The following is a 19968-nucleotide window of genomic DNA, read 5'->3' as shown; positions in this document are numbered from 1 at the left end:
AGGGAACTATAGTGACCATTCTCGTCCGCTGTCGCATGACAGCAAGAAGACCACGACAGTCGAAGTACATCGATTAGTGGGCCAAAGTCCTCCCCTATGGTCACTTGGCATTCCCGAACTGATGGGCCCCATGTACCTTCGTGGTGTCAAGTTAGAATACAAGTATGTAAACTGAAAACTCGAGATGCCAAAATAGACAGGTCTCTTCTAGCAAACGTACATAGGCATATATTGGCAATCAATAGAATACAAGCGGTAAACGTGAGCCTCATGGTTGGGATTGGATGCTCAAAGGCGTAGATGTGTGGGTAGGGCGAGAAGCACACTGTACAGTTAGGGACGAAGACGCAGTTTATATAGATTCAGGCAACCCGTAAACAGAACAAGTATAGACCTTTGCTTATCGCACTAATGTTAGAGAGGAGCCCTTTTGCAGCAAACCTAATACAAAGACACCCCCATGGACGGACTGCTAGCGTCTAAGGGTGGCATTGAAAACCTTTTAATCTTTTACAAGATGAGAAAATTCTATGCTAGGAGTCCGTTCTTGGGGGTGCCTAGTGTGCATGTAACGCCAAGATCTACACACATATAATCATATATTACATTCCTTAAGAAATAGATGCCTACAACCACAACCCTAGACCTTCCAGATATATGGGCCACCAAAACAAATAGCAAACACGCCCCTTTTTTTAATACCACTTTGGGAAAAAACACCACCGTATACGCCCAACACACCCACACCCACCCCATTCTATGCTTTGCCTGGCTGTAAACTTATTGCCGTCTAAACTGGGCTTAGATCAGGATGCAATGACGTCACGTAGCAGACGCTAGTCTTACTACTTTACACCGATCAACACCTTGCTCATCAGCGTCTTGCGCATGAGCGCTGTCAAAATCGTCAAGTTTGAGATTAGGTTACACGAAGTAAGGGGTTCGGATAGGAGGTGCCTTGGCAAGATCAAGTACAAGATGACGTTTTGCAGATTCAGCATCCACATTGTGATTAAGAGTTTGGAGTGGAGGGGGTTTTGGAGGGCCATTATGATCGGAGGTAGACCTAAAAGACTTTGTTTCGGATGTAAAAATACAGTCCTCTGTTTTTAATAATGCGAATGGGAAAAGCAAGGATCAACGTTGAGACATCAATCTCGGAAAGGGTTGACATACCAAGTTTGAACGATCTCCCTGGCGACGTCACACACCGCATCACACCAACACCACACTCACTATCTCTGGTGTCTCACAAACAAAGTTCAAATATGATGATTTTTTCGTTACGGCTGTTTCTAGTTCTGGTGCTCGCAGCGCTATCGCGCAATACTGCTACTGCTACGGCTGCAGTATGTGCGAATGGTTCGTGCAGTTTATCTGACCATTATATGTCCGAATGAATAGCTAATACTGGAGTTTTAGAAGAAGCAAAGGATGTGACGATTCCTATGTTGATGGATGCTACAATCGAAGATTTAAGCAGCGGCCTAGCCCAAGGAGCTTTTTCGAGTGGAGATCTTGTTAAGGTATGTCGGTTTCCTTTCACAGATTTAAGGGGGGTGCTGTTTTACCCATCCAATTTTAGAGTACCTTGCTGAATGTTGGATGTGCCGGAGAACTCATGGTACAGCGTGCTAATTATATCCACAGGCGTACTTTGCGCGTATAAGCCAAGTCAATGATGCGTTAAGACCAGTCCTTGAAATGAATCCTGATGCTCTGTCTGATGCCTCAATATTGGACCAAGAGCGCTCTCAGGGGAAAATCCGTGGGTCAGTACCGCTCTTCCAGTTCTTGCCCAACATTCCTGATTGAAATATTACAGCGCACTGCACGGGATTCCCATACTCATCAAAGACCTTATTGGCACTGGTGATAAGATGAACAATACTGGTAGGACTGTATACCATCTTGTATTCCTTTGTATCCTTGAAGAGCGATCTGACAATGATCAGCGGGATCATACGCTCTCCTTGGAGCCCGAGTACCGCGCGATGCCACTGTTGTGTCAAAATTAAGAGAGGCTGGTGCTATCATTCTTGGAAAAACTGCTGTATCTGAATGGGCAAATCTTCGGTCTCTGAATTCGAGTAATGGGTGGTCTGCAAGGAGTGGTCAGGTTACCACAGCGTATGTCGCGCAGGGTGACCCGTCCGGGAGTTCGAGTGGAAGTGCGGTAGCTGCTGCGTGAGTTACGGATATGCCGTTGTCGAGGTTTTCATTGATATTAATCATGATAGTCTTGGTCTGAGCTTGGGTGCATTGGGAACGGAGACAGATGGGTCATTGGTGCTTCCCGCTTCCTACAACAACATTGTTGCTATCAAACCTAGTACGTCATTCTCTCTTGTGTACATACACACATCTATTCTTGTCTCAACATTAGAGATGGATGCTTCACTGATACATCATAGCTGTTGGACTGACATCAAGATACATGGCCATACCAATCAGTCCGCGTTCCGACACCATAGGGCCTATGACCCGAACCGTCAAAGACGCCGCCTACATTCTGCAAGCCATAGCCGGCCTCGATCCAAACGACAACTATACATCCGCCATCCCACACAAGGAAATACAAGACTACATCGCTGCATGTAACGCCTCCTCATTGTTCGGCTCCAGAATAGGTGTTCCTCGCCATGTCCTCACCCTCCTCGCTACAAACACTACTGTTCCCATGACCAACGCTTTTGAAAATGCCCTAGACCATCTCCGCGCCCACGGCGCAACCATAGTAGAAACGAGCTTCCCTTTAGCAGAAGAATTTCTCGCCTCGTCCCTCTCCTCCACTGTCATCTTCGCAGACTTCATCTCCAGCCTCCCGACCTACTTCTCCCAGCTCTCTCCCAATCCACACGACATACAATCCCTGTCCGACCTGCGCAACTTCACGCAGAACGATGAAAGAGAACAATATCCCGATCGTGACACAGGGCTTTGGGACCTCGCGCTCCAACAGGGCTGGAATAACTCTGATCCCCGCTTCTGGACCGCCTACCAGCGGGTTCTCACATTTGGGAGTGAAGGTGGCATACTCGGCGCACTGGAACGGGATGGCCTGGATGCTGTTGTGCTGCCATCTGAATTCGCACCGCATTGGGCTGCAATTGTAGGCTCACCAATCGTGTCGGTGCCATTAGGTGCATATCCAGATGGAACACCGATTGAAAAAAACAGTAGGGGGCTAGTGGTTGCTGGACCTGGTGTACCGTATGTTTTCTCTTTTCTTCTCTTTCCTACTTGTACTACGTAGTTTTGGGAGGTGGTTTGCTGACGCTATAGTAGATTTGGGTTGAGTTTCATGGGTGCATTGTGGTCTGAAACGACGCTGATTGGGTTGGCGTATGCATTTGAACAAATAAGTATGGCGAGGGGCGTGGTGAAGCCGTATATTTCCCCGAGTATTGAGATCGAGGATGTAGTTGGGCGTGGTCGGTCTTTGTAGATGGCCATATAAGGATAGTAGTAGGAAATAAATGCGTCATCTAACATGGCAAATAGTCGTGTCAACGCGCAGTATCTTCAGAAGAATTGCAATCAGGAGGTAGAGATGCTTGTCTGGCTAGGTATGTGCTCGTGAGACGAATATGGGTTTACAGAGCTGGGCTAGCTGGAGCGTTGAAATGCCTATGGAAATGTGAATGAATGCTCTGGGCGATAATGCATGTATCTCAAACCAGCATATGCCGAGGCACGTTGCTTTAGTATAGCTTATAACTCTGCCTCTGATCGGAGCAGTGTGGCACTAAGGATCGACCGTGTCCGCTAGTGTACATGAATATACTATAGAGAAAGGTTGCAGCAATGAAGAGTCTAGGAGAGATCGCTCGCAGTGAACTGAAATGCTGCTTTTGCTATTTGTCAGATAGAGCGATGCATAACATTTGAGTGAAAATAGTCGACAACAAACAAGGCTGAAATGGTGAGACCTTGCAGATTACTATCGCTGTACTTCCATGGGAGCTGAAAGGGTGACAGCAAGGAAATCGACCCACTTCACACATCACACATTAGATAGAGCGTCGTCGGTTTCAATGAAAACATCCTCTTGGAAGTACCAGGAAATATCTCACAGCATCGATCAGCTGAACGTCAACAATCTCATTATACCGAAGCCATACCTGCACCAAGACCCCAGAGTCTCAATACGGTCTCAATTTTCCTTCTCGTGGCTTTTCTTGCCTCATTCCTCTCCATGCCACTCTTGAGTAGCACATCGTAATCAGTATGTTTGTGCCGCGCATGTGCAATAACAGCAATTATGACCTTCTTGAACAGCGGAATTCGACTTGTCCTTCCTACCCTACCAGACGACTTCCGAAACCCATGTTTGAGCACTTGCTTTCGCTCTGCCTCCGGCATTTTAGAAAATTGCTTTTGCATCTCTGCGTCCGCCTTGGTAATGTCAGCGGCATCGCGCTTGGCGACGGCATCGCGACGAGCAGAGTACGTCCGTTTGGCTTGAGAATGGACTTGCTGAAGGATGGTATTAGGAACGCGAATGCCGGTTTGCTTTTTCTTGTTGTCAACGACAATGTAGAGTTTCTGGCCTGCTCCGTGGGTGAGCTTGCGGCAGTGAAGGGTCTTGTAACGTATGCCTTTGGGCAAGAAGCCGTAGCCTTTTGGCATTGGCGTGCTTGGAGATACCGTGGTTTCGTGCATGGCTGTGTCTGAAATGTAAGTTGTCGAAGGTGGAGATTGGGACTCTACAGTATGAGCTTGCAAAATGCGCTATAGGATGCCGCGCACAATGCTGTACGGCTCAACGGGTTCTTTGTGTCATAATGAACTGCTCATTTAGGAAAAAATCACACAAAGAAACTCGTCGGCCTTGTTGTTGTTGTTGTTGTTGTTGTGAAGCGACTAGTGACATTGTTCACGCTAACTGCAATGGGTCATATCACATGTTTTCGCGTCGCGCTTGATCAAGGATGCATCTCTGAGACCAGCGACCACCTTTCACTTATCCCTAGCAGCCATGAGTACTTCCATTTACCCATAGACTTCACTCATTACCGGTAATTACTCTCATGTTTGAACGCATCTTCATGGCCTTCCAACTCTCAGTCGGGTTCGCGCTGTGCAATTTAGGCTCCTGAGCGGATGTGGATGGCATGCGAAGTGTAGAAAGTATCCTAATCATCACAAAGCTCGTACAGAATACTTGGACCAGGTTAACAATGTGGAGTGCCAATGATGGCGTAGATGCTTCGCACGAGCCAAGCTGAGCCTGACGTATTTGCAACCAAGCCTGCATAAAACGAGAGGATCATCACAGAGGAACAGCAAGCAACACAGACGGACTATCCGCAGTGTAACAGTACAGCCAAATGAAATGTAGCATTTCATACTCAGTTCTTTACGCGCCTTCACCAAGAAGATCTCGGTACTATACACAAGAACACTTTCCACCCACTGCCCGCATACGTATGGTAGGTAATGCCTCTTCTACTGCAAAGCCGCCAAAACAGTATCATACGCAGGCTTGGCCTTGTAGTTACTATCAAACAACAACGGGTTACCTTGTGGTCTCCACGAATCACTGTCACGGACACCCCACACAGTGATTCCCACACAATTCGCCTGGTTCAAGCACGCCTTCACAACGTTCGTCCAGTCCGAAGCCTGCGCGTTTTGAATATCCACCTCGGTCAACGCGCACTCAGGGGCAGCAGCACAGAGCGCGGCCATGGCAGCAGGAGCATTAGCACCCTGGCCAGATGTCAAGTGGCCCTGGGAGCCGATACCGTCGATGGGTATACCCTGCGAGATCCAATTCTTGACGTTGCGGACCATGGCCTGGGTTTTTGCGTAGGATGCGGTGTCGAGACTATGATAGTGACTTGTCAGCTGACACAGTGCATCAACGTCAAAGCAGACAAGCCTTACTTGTAGTCGTTGATGTACAACTTGGCGTCTGGGTCGGCCTTTTTAGCCGCTTCAAAGGCAATTCGGACGAAAGACTCGCCGAGGACGTTGTAGAACACGCTGGAGCGGAAGTTGCCATTTTCTACCATCTCGTCAGCGCATGGGTGTTTCGACCTTTTTCCCCTATGAGGGGATGCACGCACCCTCGAACATTTCATTGATAACGTCCCACGCGTAAATCTGGCCTTTGTAGCGTGTCATCAGGGTGGTGATGTGGTTTTGCATGACGGACGTCAATGTTGCCTTATCCCTAATCGACGACACCCAGCTTGGAAGCTGAGAGTGCCAGACGGGAGTATGCCCACGAATCAATTTCTTATTGTCGGTCGCAAACTTGAGTGTCTGGTCCGCTTGGCCAAAGTTGAAGTTGCCTTTTGAGGGCTCGGTGGCATCCCATTTCAGGCTGGATTAGGCACAATCAGCTCAGATGTTGAACCGCTGAGACGGCAAGAGAAGGTACCTGTTCTCAGGGGTGATGGCACCGAAGTTGGCCTTGATGATAGCGGCGTTGGATCCGGCATTCAGACGGCCTGGATCGGTACAGGTGCCAAAATACTTTCGTCCTTTCTTGACCATGGCATCGTTGATGCTCTGCGCAGCCTGGCGCTCTTCTAACGCTGACTCTGGGCTGGTACCAGGAAAGGGCGCGCCAGAGACCAATGCGGTGGCTGAAAGGATAGTAACCAGGGAGAACTTCATCGTCACTAGCTTACTGCTAACCGTGAGAAACTGATTATCTCGGATATCTTTCCTTCCTGTGCGAAAGACGCTTCTTATACTCCATCAGCGTCGTCCGTGGCATTATTGCAAAGGTATGTTGTACTATAGTAATGTCCAGATGCAATTTCGGCCAAGATTTGCCTCAACTTAGGGGCAAGATGTACCGGTAGGTCTCTAACCATTGGGTAAAACTTGAGAAACATTCATTTGACGCCACAGCACCAGCCTGCAAATGACCGATTCCACTCGAGGAACATCACTTTATGGCGCCGGAAACATGCCCATAGTAATCTAAATGAAGCTTCTGGTGGGTAATTCTTCTATCGCTTGGCAAATCTGGGACGGGACGAACGGTTAAAAGGGAGTTTACAACAGCCGAACCCTGTCACGCTGGGATGCGGATCAACTACACATTGTGGACAATTACTGAATAACACATGAGAGGAAATTGTTCATATTAAGTAGCTATACACCCAAATCGCGAAAATATGGCGAGTGTTTATTTCAATGAGTGCTTCGTGGCAGAGTGTGACGAGTGTTCCGTGTGGCGCAGGGGTGGTGCGATGTGGAGCAAAGAATTGATCGTTGCATAGTTTTTTCCACGGACTATTTTGGGCCTCTTTCGGACCTTTTCCCCCTAGATTCCAGGGAAGGGGGCAGGACAAAAGGCCCGTCTTTGTCGATGTAGTGGGCCCTCGTTTTGGTACCTTGCGATAGTGATGGGCAAGGCGGATTTTTGGGGTAGAAGAAGACAAAACGAATGTGAGAGATTGAGTTTGGTATGCATGCCAGAAATGATAGTGAATCATGTGGACTTGACTTTGGTAGAAAACGATGCTTTAATCGACCTGGACTTTGGGTTGACGATCCGAAAACGCACTTGCAATTGACTCCAATTCCCTCAGTGGTCTGTATACAAGTATGACAGAACCGACGTAACAGTGCCTTGGAATGTCTTTCGCAAAAGGAGACATTATCAGCCTGCCTGAAGACCACGCGCATCAGCTTCGCCGTAACAATATTGCCATCAATGCACGCAACAAACAGCGCTCACGTCTGCCAAACATCATCGCTCTTAACAACACATCTAACATCCTCAGTGTGCCCCAACCAATCATAAACTTACACATTTTTACATCCACAGCGAGAATATGTGTGAGATGGTCAAGGTTCGCGCTTGAAGTAGTGTCCTTGAACCCGGTGATGCCGCCTCCAATGGCAATGGTGATGCGTTGGCGTGCTAGGAAGACGTGCTGGATACTAATTATCGCCTTCACTACATCTGCGTTATAGCAGTACCGGTAAAGCGCCAATACGCGCATACCGGTACACCTTGCGTTCGCTCTATGCGAAGCCCTTGATAGCCGATTAAGCCTTTCTTTGAAGCAATTCTCAGCGTCTTGTCGCATTCCTACGTAACAATTTTTGCAGGTGAATGCGAGGTCGGACCAGTCTCGGTCGAGTCGCATGGGTGCCAGTGGCCTCCATGTACCTAGGCCAGAGGCCTGAGGCGAGCCGTTCGGAACTAAGGATTGGGCATTCTTGGTGTTTTAGCTGGGGTTGGACCCTTGGTGTGGAGTAGGAGAGTTCTTTATGTGCATTGACTATGTTCGTGGGCTTTTGTGCATGAGTAGTGTGTTGTTCTGGTGCTGCAGGTATGGGGAACAACGAGTCTATGTGATACAATTGCAGGGCTGCTTACTCAGTTGACATCGCGTGATATTAACAAGCGTTGTAACACAGTTGTTGCACCAGTGATTCCAGCAATTGGTATTTTTCAACATATAAACATGAAGCAGACTCTTTGTGACATGACAAGGTGGAGGATCCGTGAGCGGTCAGTGAACTAACGTGAATGCTCACCTGTAACACGCTTGGACGTGAACTGGTCAGATCATGAGATCCGAATATTCCACAAACTTTGACCAATTTGGGTTATACGACCGGCATTAAAAAATTTGCCTACGCGTGGAAAATTTCCGATTGATCTGTCAGCACTGTATTTAAAGTGTACCCGGGGGAGGGGGTGTTCGGCAAAGTCAAACACGACGCCTGAAGAGTCAACTGCCGCCGGCATGATTATATAAGCACACATGACGACGCACAAGAGCCAAGCGATGAGATTCCACAGACTGTAAATTGGATAAGAGCTGTTTTACAGAATCAACAAAAGACCATGGTATCCCGTCATCCGCTGTGTAATGATACGCCACCAACCCGCTTCCCGCTTCAAACATCGTGAAATCCTCTTCAATATATAAGCAAGGTTGGGAGTTCGAGATTAGGTGATACGAACAAATGTTTTTGGATTGTGATCATTGTATATATTAACCACTGCTGCATACACAGCCCTTCCTTGTATCTGCGTTGGAGCTGGGCCATGAAACACAAATGGAGCCCCCGGTACATGCTTTGCCGCCGCAGTTGTCCCTGGAGCAGGAACCAGTGTAGCCTCGTGGGAGATTTGGCATCGCTACGGCAATGGTTGCGAATAGAGTTGCGGCGATGATGGAGAAACGCATGATGAGGATTGGCTTTGTAGAGATTGGATTTGGGAATTGGTTGACAAATTGAATGGACCAAGTGCTGGGGAGTTCAGAGGCAGATAGTCGTATGTATTGAGACAATCAAGTCGAGGTGATTTGCTGGTAATGGAGGAAAGTGTTGAATTGATGGTTGAGTTGATGGTAGATGGGAGGAGTTGAGATGTTGTGAATAGTTTGATGTTGGGGATCTGATCTCAATTATATACATGGGTTCAAAAGGCTGTGTAACAAGTCGGATCTCATCTGACGCCGGTGGCTCTATGCTTGGCCAATCTGTTTACAATATCCCAGGCATGTAGTCGCTTACTCGAAGAGTTTGACAAGACGTGAAGGGCTGAATGACCTTGACTAGTTGTAGCTTCGCCTCGACTGAGCCCAAAGTGTGTGGTCGCGAAGTGGAGCCGACACCAAGCCGGAAACCGATTTCGAAACGTGTGTTTGTTCAGGTCGAGGACACAAGATCGAAGAAACGGGGCTACGCGTTGCCCTTCGCACATCGTCGTTGTTCCACAGCAGTGTTCATGTTGTCAAAACGCTTCGTGCCATAGACTTGGCTCCTTGGCTGTTCCATGCCCGCGCCGCAAATGATTTGCAATCTGTAGATCTCTTCAGGGATCGTGGCAGCTCTGCAGTGATCCGATCATCCAGCCCAAAACCTGCCAACTCACAAAGAGGGCAAGGAGATAGGTAAGAGTGAATCTCGGTTATCAGTGACGCAGCCAGTACCGGGCAGAACGCATCTCGACCCAAACTCCCAAAGGGCCAAGATCATGCATTCAATGCAAGGATGCTCTACAATCACACCCTGTGACGACCGTACCTATGCGGATGCAGAACGGAAAACTCTGTTCCTCACTTCCGAGGGTGCCGTCTCCCATGACTTATGGTTGCAAGAGGAGCGGGCCATGGATGAGGGGGGCCGCTAATCAAGAGATGCGTTTCTAATGGTCACCCAACTAGAGTATCGAGATTCACACCGTTCTTTACAGTAAGTATCGACATAGCGATGGACGGTGGTCACGTGGATGGCTGTGGCCTTGGTAAACGCCGATTGTGCCAAGGTTGCTAAATATGTGACGTCCGAGAGCAGACAAAAGCTTAGGATGAGGCCTATCACCGGGGCAAGACTGGAATGAACACTATCATGGGCACTGTAGCTCAAAGTGACGTACCTAGATTTCTGGGCTGTAGATGTTGGGTTGAAGAGGGCGGGGAGGAAAAGCTTGGCCGAGAGATCCTTTGATCGAGTAGATTATCTAGGCAGCGTTTAAATGGGGCCTCCCACCGATGTAGGTCTCATGCTTTGCCGGTAGGTAGTTAGCTTGTGCACAAGTGTACATGCATGTAATGTGTGTACACGGCCATGACCATCATAATCAACCACCTTGAATCCAGCAGCCAAGCCCCAATCTCCCATCTGTTGAGTTCAGTACCCACGACAGCTCGCAGCAACAAAAGGAGGGGAAAAGAAAAGACATGATCTTACCGAATCTTAGCATCTCACAGCATGGACAACTTTACTGTTATTTTTAGATGCCATGGGTTGATGACCTGTGGTACTTAATGGTGTGATGGGAGGCTGCGCACGGGCTTGGATCTATCCATCTCATCTTACAATACTGTACGAGTAAGGTTGGTGAGGCGCAATGTTCTATGAATGGCTCCTCCACGTGTACAAGGTACTACGACAGTTCACGGGTGGGTTGGAGTAGGGCCGAGTTGCTCAACCCCGGATAGCCAGCTAAACTCCATCCTCACGCCTCACAGGCACCGCCCCCTCACCCCCCCTTCCCAACACCCAAAATCCACGACCAACCAGATCAGCCTCCCATGGCGAACAACAATAACAACAATGACAACGATCGAAGCTTAGGGCGCGATCCAGGACGTCCCGAAGATAGCAACCCCTTCATCGCCTTCCGCCGCTTTGCCGACTCGCACGTCTCCTCCCTCCTCAACACCGTCTTCACACTGCCCGCCACCATCGCCAACTACAATCAGGCGCATCAGGCGCGCGAACAGTGCCTTTTTGGCAAAGCAGACGAGCGAAAATGCGACCAACTTCATGAGATAGAGGCGGACACGGCAGAGCTGCGGCGTCAAGGCCGGGAGCTACTCGGCCAAGGCGACGTAAAGGCCGTGCTCGAGCACAGCGACTTGTTATTGAAGTTGGAGAGAAAGGCAGAAGACATAAGACGCGATATTGTCCAAGAAGCCACAAGGAACGGCCATCTCAGCCCTGACGGAAGACATGACAGCGTGGCATTGGTAGAGCGCGTGGCGAGCCAGAAAGGTCGTGATTGGGGAGCCGAGTGGGATTGGGGCATACCCAAGCCTTTCGATAGCGGGCGTAGGGCTGTCGAAGGCAATGACGAGGATGAGCGGTCTCGAGAGATGCACGAGTGGGAGCTTTTGCTGCGACTTCAGTCGGAAGTGCAGCGGTTGGTTGCTGCCTTCGATGGCGCAGCATGGGACGATCCACCCCGCCAACAGTCTTCAGACTCCAGCGCCGAGAAACATGACGCACACAACCGATCGTGGGTGCCGTTGTGGGAGTCTTCTCTGCCAAGAGATACACCAAGGACGAAAGTTGGGATGTCTTGGCCTGAAACAAACGAGGATCCCATGTCCAAATCCGCACACAGTGTACAAACCTGCTCCAGAAGTAAGGAGCCGCATGATGAACCAAGTTATGAGTATAGTCACGATCATGAGGATCAGCATGACGAGCCACCTTCGCCAAAACACAATCTCACATGTAGTAGTCTCCAGCAACAGCAGCACTTACATCGGCCAGACCGCGGCGCCGACACAAGCTACGCCTCATCTCGTAATCTGGCCGCAGAGCAGACCGAAATGGACGCCTATGAGCAACTCGTTGGAGGACTTGACAAACCAAGCCCGAGTATTTCTCCTCCCGCATTCGCCCAACGTCATGATCCAAATTCCACATCGTCCATACTATCCACACTTACCACCACAGAGCGAACCGTCACACCAGACGGCCTTGTGACGACCAAGGTTGTTCTCAAGAAGCGTTTCGCCGACGGCCGCGAGGAAAGCACCGAAACAGTGCACACACAGAAGAGCGAGGACATGAACCCAAGATCTCAAGACGTATCCAAGCCATCAATCCAGCCGCACCAAACTTTCAACGATGCAGACGAAACGACCAAGAAAGCATCTCGGACCGGCTGGTTCTGGTCCAGCTAAGAAGATTTCATCTTCCAGATTATTGCATCACCTATGTATGATCTTTAACACACGCAGGCCGTTGTGACGTGTCGATATATTTAGCGATCGCCATGGAGTTTTGGTTTTGGAGTTGTAATGGATGCGTGTCAGAGTATTTCAGCCATACCCCCCTCAATGAAGCTTTATTCTTTCTCTTTCTGAGAGATCAATGCCCTTGGAGGCAGTAGTCGAGCATTGTAAGTCGCAATCTCGACACTGATGGCTCCATGGGCCCGTTGGCGGACAACAGTTCATGGTGCGTGCAAGTCTCCAGCATAGTATTTCCTCTCGTACCTATCTATCTATGCACAACTTACTCTAGCCCTACGCATACCTAAGCTACTATACATGCCTACTCTCAATACACCCGACCCCATCGTGGCTCATCCAACGCATTGCGCAACCCCATCTACTGTGATACGATCAACTGGCTCTTACTTCCCCAGAAGGTTATATATTCCAAAGAAAGGATCTTAAGATATTCCAATCGCAATCGCACAGTCTTACCCATGCACCGATATCCAAGTAACTAAACCGATTACAGCGGATCGGAATCCTCCATTGTCCATACACACGTCCATATTGTACGCTGTGTCGCGGGACCCCCTTCCCCCAGCGGCGCGCCGATCCAAAGGTACCGCCGCTACGGTCGAATCTTGGCCATCGAACCAAGTACCTGAGTGCCGGACATTGGCGACTCTGGGGTCTCCACTTCATGTAGCCCTACCTACCTGACCTGGCATCATTTCCCCACTGCCATGTGGTAGCCATACACCACGCGATTTTTCTCTCTAGTTGAACTCGTTTTCTCTGTCGCTTTTTACAACTATTACATAGCCACGCTCGGCGGAACAGGGGATATGGTATCGGTCTTGGTTTGGGGGGGGGGGACTTGGGGTCTTGTGGTCTTGAGGTATTATTTGCGTGTCCGCCGTGTGTTGACGCATGTGCGCGTTCCTTGTTTGTTGGGGGATGGGATGGGAGAAATTTGCGCGCTGCGGGATTATTTTAAGATTATGGGGCTATATGTGGAGGGAAATGCTAATTGTCCTCGCCATCCCATATGTGGACGGTACGGTGGTGAGGTGGTAAGCAGTTGGGGGGAAGATGTGAAGATCGCGGCAAATCTAGGCGTTGGCTTGTAGGCGTTGAGCTGTAGAAGTCGGTGGTTTAGTCGGGCCTTGGGGGAAGATGTCATCGTGGCGGGTTACTGAGTGAGATTGGGTTATGACTTCGGCCAATTGGAGTGAATTGTGGGGCGGGGGCGGTGATGACGACTTGGCGCGAGAGTGTCATATTTCAAGTTTGGTGCGAATAAGAGAATTCCATTGAGATGATTTTGCAAGGGAGATTCAGTAACTACCTACTGCCATCTTGCCGTTCACCGTCTCTGTAGAACCCTGGCTCTTCCATTGTAGACCCCACTCTTCCAATATGTGATTCACCTAGACTGAATTGTACACGGCAATCCAGTCAGCTAGAAGCGACTTGCCCGGCACAGTCTGTGGAATGGGAGTGCGGCTCCCACGAATACCATCAGGAAATGCACCACCCATCGCAACATTGATGAGAAGAAACTGGCCATGGTCTACAACATCCTTCCAAGTACCTGCCCCAATATCCGTCTCTGTAACGGTATGGTAGTCCTTGCCATCCACGCTCCAAGTAAGTTTCTCAGGCTTCGAGCTACGATCCACCTCGACGCCGTAAATATGGAAGTTGCCTTGACAGGGCGAGCCAGGACACTCAAGATAGTTTCCCTTTCCAATCATCTCGTTGCAAGGGCCGCCTGGAGCAACACCGCAGTGCAGGACGCCCCAGACGCGGTTGAGACCGTTGACATTTTCCATGATATCGTACTCTCCGACGGCAGGCCACGCCATTGAGCCACGGAACTTGTCGCCGAGAGACCAGAAGGCGGGCCAGTATCCAGCCGCAGCGTCGCCAGTAACGTCAGGCATTTGGATGCGAGCTGAGACTCGCAACTTGCCGCCAGCGCGAGCCTGGAAGTCGGAGCGCTTGGTTTCGATGCGAGCAGAAGTCCACTCCTCATTGGCATTGCGGAGGGGAGTGATTTGCAGGTTGCCGTCGCCAGTGAGCTTGAGATTCTCGGGGCGATCGGTGTACGCTTGGATCTCGCCTGTGCCCCAGTTGTCAGGTCCACCGGGGTAAGAATGGCCGATGTCGACGATCCACTCTGCAGGATTGGGAAGGCTGCTTGCAGTGCCGGTAAACTCATCACTCCATGTAAGGGAGAAGCCTGGAACAGCTGGAGGGCCGGCCCAAGTCAAGCGCAGAGTAGCCAGGGTAAGAAGGATAATCTTGGAGAGCATGATGATCTCAGAAGGGAGCCTACAAGCATCAGTAATTGTGCCCTTCCGGAAACGTAAGTTGAGGTACCTGGAGAAGCCTAGCCACTGATACCGAACGTTTTGCTATGTCCCACAAGAGGCCACAAGCTGAGTATATGGGATCGATTGAGCAGCCGATATAAAGAAGAGAAGGATGCTATGTGATGTCCTAAAGGCATAATATCTGTGCTTTTATATTCACCAGGTCGCTCTACAACCCCGAAGCCGGCTCAAGACCGCCACCAAACGCCCCTCTGCTACAATGACAGTCGTCATTCGGTAACAAGTTCACGGCGAGCCTATGGGCTGGTAAGGCGCAAACAGCTTAAGGATCTCGTGGACTCCAGACCGAAAAGCGAACAAGATAGGCTGGAAAAATTATAATCGAGATCCACTTAGATAGCGTGGTAATGCAGGGTCGTTGGCTGCCCCCGAAAGCACTGTCAAGCGTTGTGTCCTGACTGGGCCACTTCTCTCCTGTCGTAAGATCTGATCATTAGTATGAGGGTACCAAAGAACAAGCGATTACTTCCACGAGCCACCCTGCCAGAAGACAATTTCCAGGGTTCAATCTCAGTGGGCTGCAGCAAGAGCGGTGAGAAGAAAAGGCAAATTTGTTGACATGAAAGAGATTAGGATTTTGAGCTATACAGATTCTGACAACCTGGAACCGTATGTTGTTGAGAATACAGTAGTCAGGACCAGTTCGTCTGCATCTGGTGTCTCGCCAATATCCATGTGATAGGTGTCTTTCTGCGGTGATATGCTGTAAATCCGGCACCTTGGCCCTGCTGGGGTGGTCGAATACGCTAACGGCTCGCGCAAACGAGCTCAGGTCAGTAAATGAGATCCAGATGAGGCAGCATGTCTTGATGTCCATTCGACTAGAAATCTTCTGATAGGTTAGGGTATGTTGACAGCGCACCGGAGATGCGGGTGTGCCTGCATTGGTGTAAGCAGGATCCATTGTCTCGAATTTGATCTCATCATCGCATGACCAAGGAGCGGCTAACCCATGTCCGCATCTCGAATGCTTTCTCCGGTGCCGATAGAGCGTAGACGTGCAAGACAGGCACGAACATTGTTTCGCTGGGAGTCGCATACTAGAGGTGAAGAGAATAAGTGGCTATCATCTTGTTGAATCTTATACACCGCGTCTAGCCCACAGCAAGGGAGTCGTTTGTAGTGGGTTGTACCGACTGAAACGCTTTGCGAGACTGCAGCCAGACTGGTTTCGATGTCATTGGAGGCAACATCTGAGGCTAAAGCGTATGAAGTTATACGGGCCTAGGTCAGTGTGAATCAGACATGTGCAAGTAGCAAGAAGGGTTGTTGAGTCGTCGGTGAGCATGTTGGCAAGATGAACAGCTCTGCATGTGAAGTGCTATTCATTTGCCATCTACATGATGGGATCTCCACTTGTGGTATAAGACCGGCGTAATCAAATCTTGTCCAGCTCAGAGTGCATGTGTATCGGATAGCCCGTGGATACGGCATGTAGGATGCAAGCGCTCCTCTGATATCGAAATGTCGCTTGCATTTCGAACTTCGTAGTCGGCGTGTCTAATTTCATATAGTGGTGCTCGTGGCGAACGTGATCATTTGGGTTCGATCAGTAACACTCGCAAGGTGTATGCGGTATGCTCGGTTCTGCTTGTATGACTGTTCACAGGAACGTATCCGCCCTGCTTGAGATCCCTTAAAAGTCGTTTGGCCAGCACTTTTCTTTCGGCCACAGGGTCTGGTCGTGGCTTTGAGCGTGAGCCTCAAGTTGGGCTTTGTTCGTGTTGACGATTTCGCGGCGGCAGTTCTGGCACTGCAGTTGGTTAGCATGGGCCAGCCGCGCGACTCTCCTCTCTCTCCGTGACCCTGGGGCCTTGAGAGAAACAAAAGGCGGGATCCTTACAATTGAAGTAGGCTTTGGTGCCTTGACGGGCAGTCCATTCGCCTTGACCGGCGCGCGGGTGCCTGCCTTGTCCGCTTTTTTGTGCTCGCGCTGGATCTGCACAGCAATGGTTAGAGAAGAATATGTAGAGGCGCGTCTGTATTGACATACTCTGTCTTTCTTGGAAATCGGCATCTTTGGTGGTTTGTTGTGGTTCTCGTGAAATCAAGTAAAATGGCGCGTTCGTGAAGTGGAGGAAGTGAAGTTTCTGTGGAGAATTCACGAAATAGTCGGCCAATGAGGTGGCACTTGGCGTTACTAGCGTACTATTTGATCTTGTTTCCTCGACCTCTTCAGTCAAGCAACCTTTGTGGTGGTAGCGAGTTCATTTTAGTTCCGTGATTGAAGGACTTCAAGGTGATCATATGCCATGTCAATGCGCGTTGATTGCACTCTTTCGTAGTGTCCGGTAGGGTAGACCCTTGGGTTTCACTGTGGTAATCGACTACAGCTGACAACCCAATACCCAAGCACCATGTCTACAAACTGTAAACATGATACATACAATGTGTCTGCAAGAGGGGCGGGGGACGTTAGCCCAGCAAGGATTGGTGGATTTTGTGAGGCGGGGGAGGGTATCTTGCAGCTGGGTATACTACTTAGGTAGGCTAGGGTATGGTGTTGTGAGGCGGTGGTTGGAGGGGAGCATGGATGGATGGTTGGGGGCAGGGGGTGTTGAGGAGGTTAGGATGGGGGATACGAGGATGGGAGGGTGAGTTGGTTGTTTTGTGAGATTGGATATATATAGGAGGGTGGCGTATGATGGGAAGAATGCGATCTTAGGTCATGTTGAGTGTGCTTTGCAATTTCCCTTCTTTTCCTCCGAATTTTGTCGCAGGTGTCGCGCGAGGTTTATTGTACGCAGCCAGAAACACTCATATCGAAGTACGCGCGTCACGGACAATATGGGATTGATTACTTTCATAGTCATTCAAAATGGTCATGTCCCCTAAATACGGAGAATGCAATGTTTTGAAATATCTGTGCGAGGAAAAAAAAACTGCCAAATGCCGATGCAGTCAAAAGAAGCCCACAACGCCGATGCCACCATCCGAGTCATCGCTATCGGTGGAGCATGATGAGAGAGGAGAGAGAGGAGAGAAAAGATCCAAAACGTGATCATGGAGAGAGGTCGCTAATGGATGAAAGCGTCACAGACGGTGCATGAAGAAATGAGCCAGACATGAAGCCGAGTTCATGGGCTGGTGGTTGAGACTGAAGTATCTGATGACGAGGCGCCGCTCCGTCGACGGGCAGAGTCGGTTGCGGTGGTGAGCTGACGCTTGGTGTGCTCATGCATGATCCTGGGCAGAAATGTGAGCATGGCTGGTCTTGTTTGGGTGGTCGAAGTGTGGGGAACATACTTCTGGTAGGCGGTCATGGCAGACTCTGGGTCGTTTAGGTCAAAGTTGTTGGCAAAGTTGTGCTGGGCACTCATGGGCTCCGAGAAGTCGTCGGAGACGTAGACTTGCTGGCGCACATCGTTCATGGCAGACATGTTTGATGGTGGAGGGGAGGGTATGTAGTTGAAGTAGAGTACAGTACAGATGAAAGGACGTTGGACTGCTGAAAGAGTACTAGGTAGATGTGCGAGGAGAGGATGGAGATCGGGATTTTTGCAGGAGATCGAGGGATTTGAAAGGTTGTGGGTGAGAAATGGGAAAGGAGAAGCGGGGTCTGGACTATATAGCTTCTGGGACGGCCCTGGGTAGGGGAGGGTAGGGTAGGCCACAAGTGCGAAGCAAAAGCAAAGCAATCCTAGGCAACGGGGGGCCATGATGACCACAGCCGGCAAAAGATCATCCATGCTCACACACACACAGACAGACACACACACAGACACACACGGATACACACACACACACACACACAGACAGACAGACAGACAGACAGACAGACACACACAAATTGACAAGAGTGAACAGACCCATCAAGGCCAAGATGGCGCCGGTCAGGCTTGAGCGTTGAGGAAGGAGCGATCTACAGGGTCCTTCCAAGTTGGTCCCTAACCTTGTCTGCCTTTCATTCCCGGGGTCCAAGACAGGGCCAATGACGTGATGGCGATGGCAAGACCCTGGTTTGCCGTTCCAGCCCACTTCTGGGCATCGGGCTTCGGGGGCCTCTCCAAGGCTTACCGATGATGTCGCCAGCCATGGTTCCTGCCTGGGCTGGCTACTCTAGTACGGCGGCCGAGGACTAGGCCATGTCTGCCGCTCTCCCCTCTCCTCTTCTCGTTGCCTTGAACGTTCAACAGTACAGTGTAGAGTACTCTACATGGCCTGGTACTAGTAGAGTATGCACAATATAGCAGTAGGTACTGTACTCTAGAGTGCATGGGCTAGGGCCTAGAAGAAGTCAAATCCATGGCTCCAGTGGGGATTCGGTACCGTAGAGTACATGCTAATACTACACAAACACTACATCCCCCACCGGAGCCAGTGACGACAAAGTCGGCGCTTGTTGTCTTTTGTCTCCTAGTGATGATCTTCCTCTCCCAGCTCTCTCCTTGTACCTACACGACCTGCCCATTCACTGCTGACGACAACAACAGAGAGAGAGAGAGAGAGAGAGAGTCTGACGCTAACAGCCATACTATAGTAAACAAACCATGTTCTTTGTGTCTGCCCTGCACGACACCACAGTAGACGCCCAGTGGTACCATATGACGCGCATGGCCCCAAGTCTGGATGATGATGGCTGGTCGACTTTGGTCGAGTCCGACAGTGTGGTGTGTGGCGTCCGTGGGCGTCGATCCGCCTGGCTTCTCAACGAGTCGACGTCTGTCTTTTCTCCTTCTCCCATTTCCCAAGTCCCCATTCCGCGGGTGAATCCATGTGGTACGGTACCTACAATCTTGCGTCCCAACATGCCCAAAGCGGATCACCGTTTTGACTTTGCCATACAACATGCCCAAACTCCCGTTGCCCTTAGAGTATCCTGCCGTGCGCCCGTGAACGTCATTTGCTCCCCAAAGCTGATGGCATCTGCAGAGGGTCTAAACTGTAAGCGGTTAGCTTGCCGCTCCCGCCTAATTCCACAATGACAATATGCAGGGCATGGCCGTTCGCTCATGGCCCCACTTATACCGCACAACTGGGCAACCCTCTTTCTTGCCATCAAACAACGTCAGGTGTGACGATGGACTATGGACCATGGCTGCTGGCTGCTCCGTCCCGCTCAGCCTCATCATGCAAGGCTGCCAGTCCAGGTTGAATGACAAGTACTATGACGAGCTGAACAG

The 19968-nt window shown here is 50.1% G+C and overlaps 11 protein-coding genes across 11 annotated transcripts; 3 read left to right on the top strand and 8 right to left on the bottom strand.

Moving 5' to 3' along the window:
* Positions 1-845: 845 nt before the first annotated feature.
* IAQ61_003404 (uncharacterized protein) lies at positions 846-1049 on the bottom strand (the record flags this gene model as incomplete). Its single annotated transcript, XM_066095959.1, has 1 exon — positions 846-1049. The coding sequence occupies one exon, from the start codon at positions 1047-1049 to the stop codon at positions 846-848; it is 204 nt and encodes a 67-aa protein (XP_065954204.1).
* A 1388-nt stretch (positions 1050-2437) lies between these two features.
* On the top strand, positions 2438-3256 carry IAQ61_003403 (uncharacterized protein; the record flags this gene model as incomplete). Its single annotated transcript, XM_003845016.2, has 1 exon — positions 2438-3256. One exon carries the CDS (start codon positions 2438-2440, stop codon positions 3254-3256), a length of 819 nt encoding a protein of 272 aa, XP_003845064.2.
* An 851-nt stretch (positions 3257-4107) lies between these two features.
* IAQ61_003402 (uncharacterized protein) lies at positions 4108-4665 on the bottom strand (the record flags this gene model as incomplete). Its single annotated transcript, XM_003845015.2, has 1 exon — positions 4108-4665. One exon carries the CDS (start codon positions 4663-4665, stop codon positions 4108-4110), a length of 558 nt encoding a protein of 185 aa, XP_003845063.2.
* A 786-nt stretch (positions 4666-5451) lies between these two features.
* IAQ61_003401 (uncharacterized protein) lies at positions 5452-6630 on the bottom strand (the record flags this gene model as incomplete). The annotated part of the gene is made up of 4 exons (XM_066095958.1): positions 5452-5833; positions 5893-6013; positions 6075-6334; positions 6392-6630. The coding sequence occupies 4 exons, from the start codon at positions 6628-6630 to the stop codon at positions 5452-5454; spliced, it is 1002 nt and encodes a 333-aa protein (XP_065954203.1).
* Positions 6631-7490: 860 nt separating this feature from the next.
* IAQ61_003400 (uncharacterized protein) lies at positions 7491-8120 on the bottom strand (the record flags this gene model as incomplete). The annotated part of the gene is made up of 3 exons (XM_066095957.1): positions 7491-7636; positions 7778-7927; positions 7976-8120. The coding sequence occupies 3 exons, from the start codon at positions 8118-8120 to the stop codon at positions 7491-7493; spliced, it is 441 nt and encodes a 146-aa protein (XP_065954202.1).
* Positions 8121-10843: 2723 nt separating this feature from the next.
* On the top strand, positions 10844-12410 carry IAQ61_003399 (uncharacterized protein; the record flags this gene model as incomplete). Its single annotated transcript, XM_003845010.2, has 2 exons — positions 10844-10876; positions 10965-12410. The coding sequence occupies 2 exons, from the start codon at positions 10844-10846 to the stop codon at positions 12408-12410; spliced, it is 1479 nt and encodes a 492-aa protein (XP_003845058.2).
* Positions 12411-13876: 1466 nt separating this feature from the next.
* On the bottom strand, positions 13877-15749 carry IAQ61_003398 (uncharacterized protein; the record flags this gene model as incomplete). Its single annotated transcript, XM_003845009.2, has 3 exons — positions 13877-14783; positions 14832-14848; positions 15708-15749. The coding sequence occupies 3 exons, from the start codon at positions 15747-15749 to the stop codon at positions 13877-13879; spliced, it is 966 nt and encodes a 321-aa protein (XP_003845057.2).
* A 732-nt stretch (positions 15750-16481) lies between these two features.
* IAQ61_003397 (uncharacterized protein) lies at positions 16482-16862 on the bottom strand (the record flags this gene model as incomplete). Its single annotated transcript, XM_066095956.1, has 3 exons — positions 16482-16598; positions 16689-16784; positions 16839-16862. 3 exons carry the CDS (start codon positions 16860-16862, stop codon positions 16482-16484), a joined length of 237 nt encoding a protein of 78 aa, XP_065954201.1.
* A 762-nt stretch (positions 16863-17624) lies between these two features.
* IAQ61_003396 (uncharacterized protein) lies at positions 17625-18483 on the bottom strand (the record flags this gene model as incomplete). The annotated part of the gene is made up of 2 exons (XM_003845007.2): positions 17625-18031; positions 18092-18483. Coding segments are annotated over 2 exons (501 nt in total), but the record flags the coding sequence as incomplete, so codon positions are not given.
* Positions 18484-19319: 836 nt separating this feature from the next.
* IAQ61_003395 (uncharacterized protein) lies at positions 19320-19595 on the bottom strand (the record flags this gene model as incomplete). Its single annotated transcript, XM_066095955.1, has 1 exon — positions 19320-19595. One exon carries the CDS (start codon positions 19593-19595, stop codon positions 19320-19322), a length of 276 nt encoding a protein of 91 aa, XP_065954200.1.
* IAQ61_003394 (uncharacterized protein) lies at positions 19594-19863 on the top strand (the record flags this gene model as incomplete). The annotated part of the gene is made up of 2 exons (XM_066095954.1): positions 19594-19729; positions 19781-19863. The coding sequence occupies 2 exons, from the start codon at positions 19594-19596 to the stop codon at positions 19861-19863; spliced, it is 219 nt and encodes a 72-aa protein (XP_065954199.1).
* Between the last annotated feature and the right edge of the window lie 105 nt (positions 19864-19968).

Source organism: Plenodomus lingam, assembly GCF_022343315.1.
Source record: "Plenodomus lingam strain CAN1 chromosome Unknown contig_17, whole genome shotgun sequence".
Classification (NCBI taxonomy): Eukaryota; Fungi; Ascomycota; class Dothideomycetes; order Pleosporales; family Leptosphaeriaceae; genus Plenodomus; species Plenodomus lingam.
Note: the sequence above shows the minus strand (reverse complement) of the source record. Positions and strands in the feature narration are given on the sequence as shown.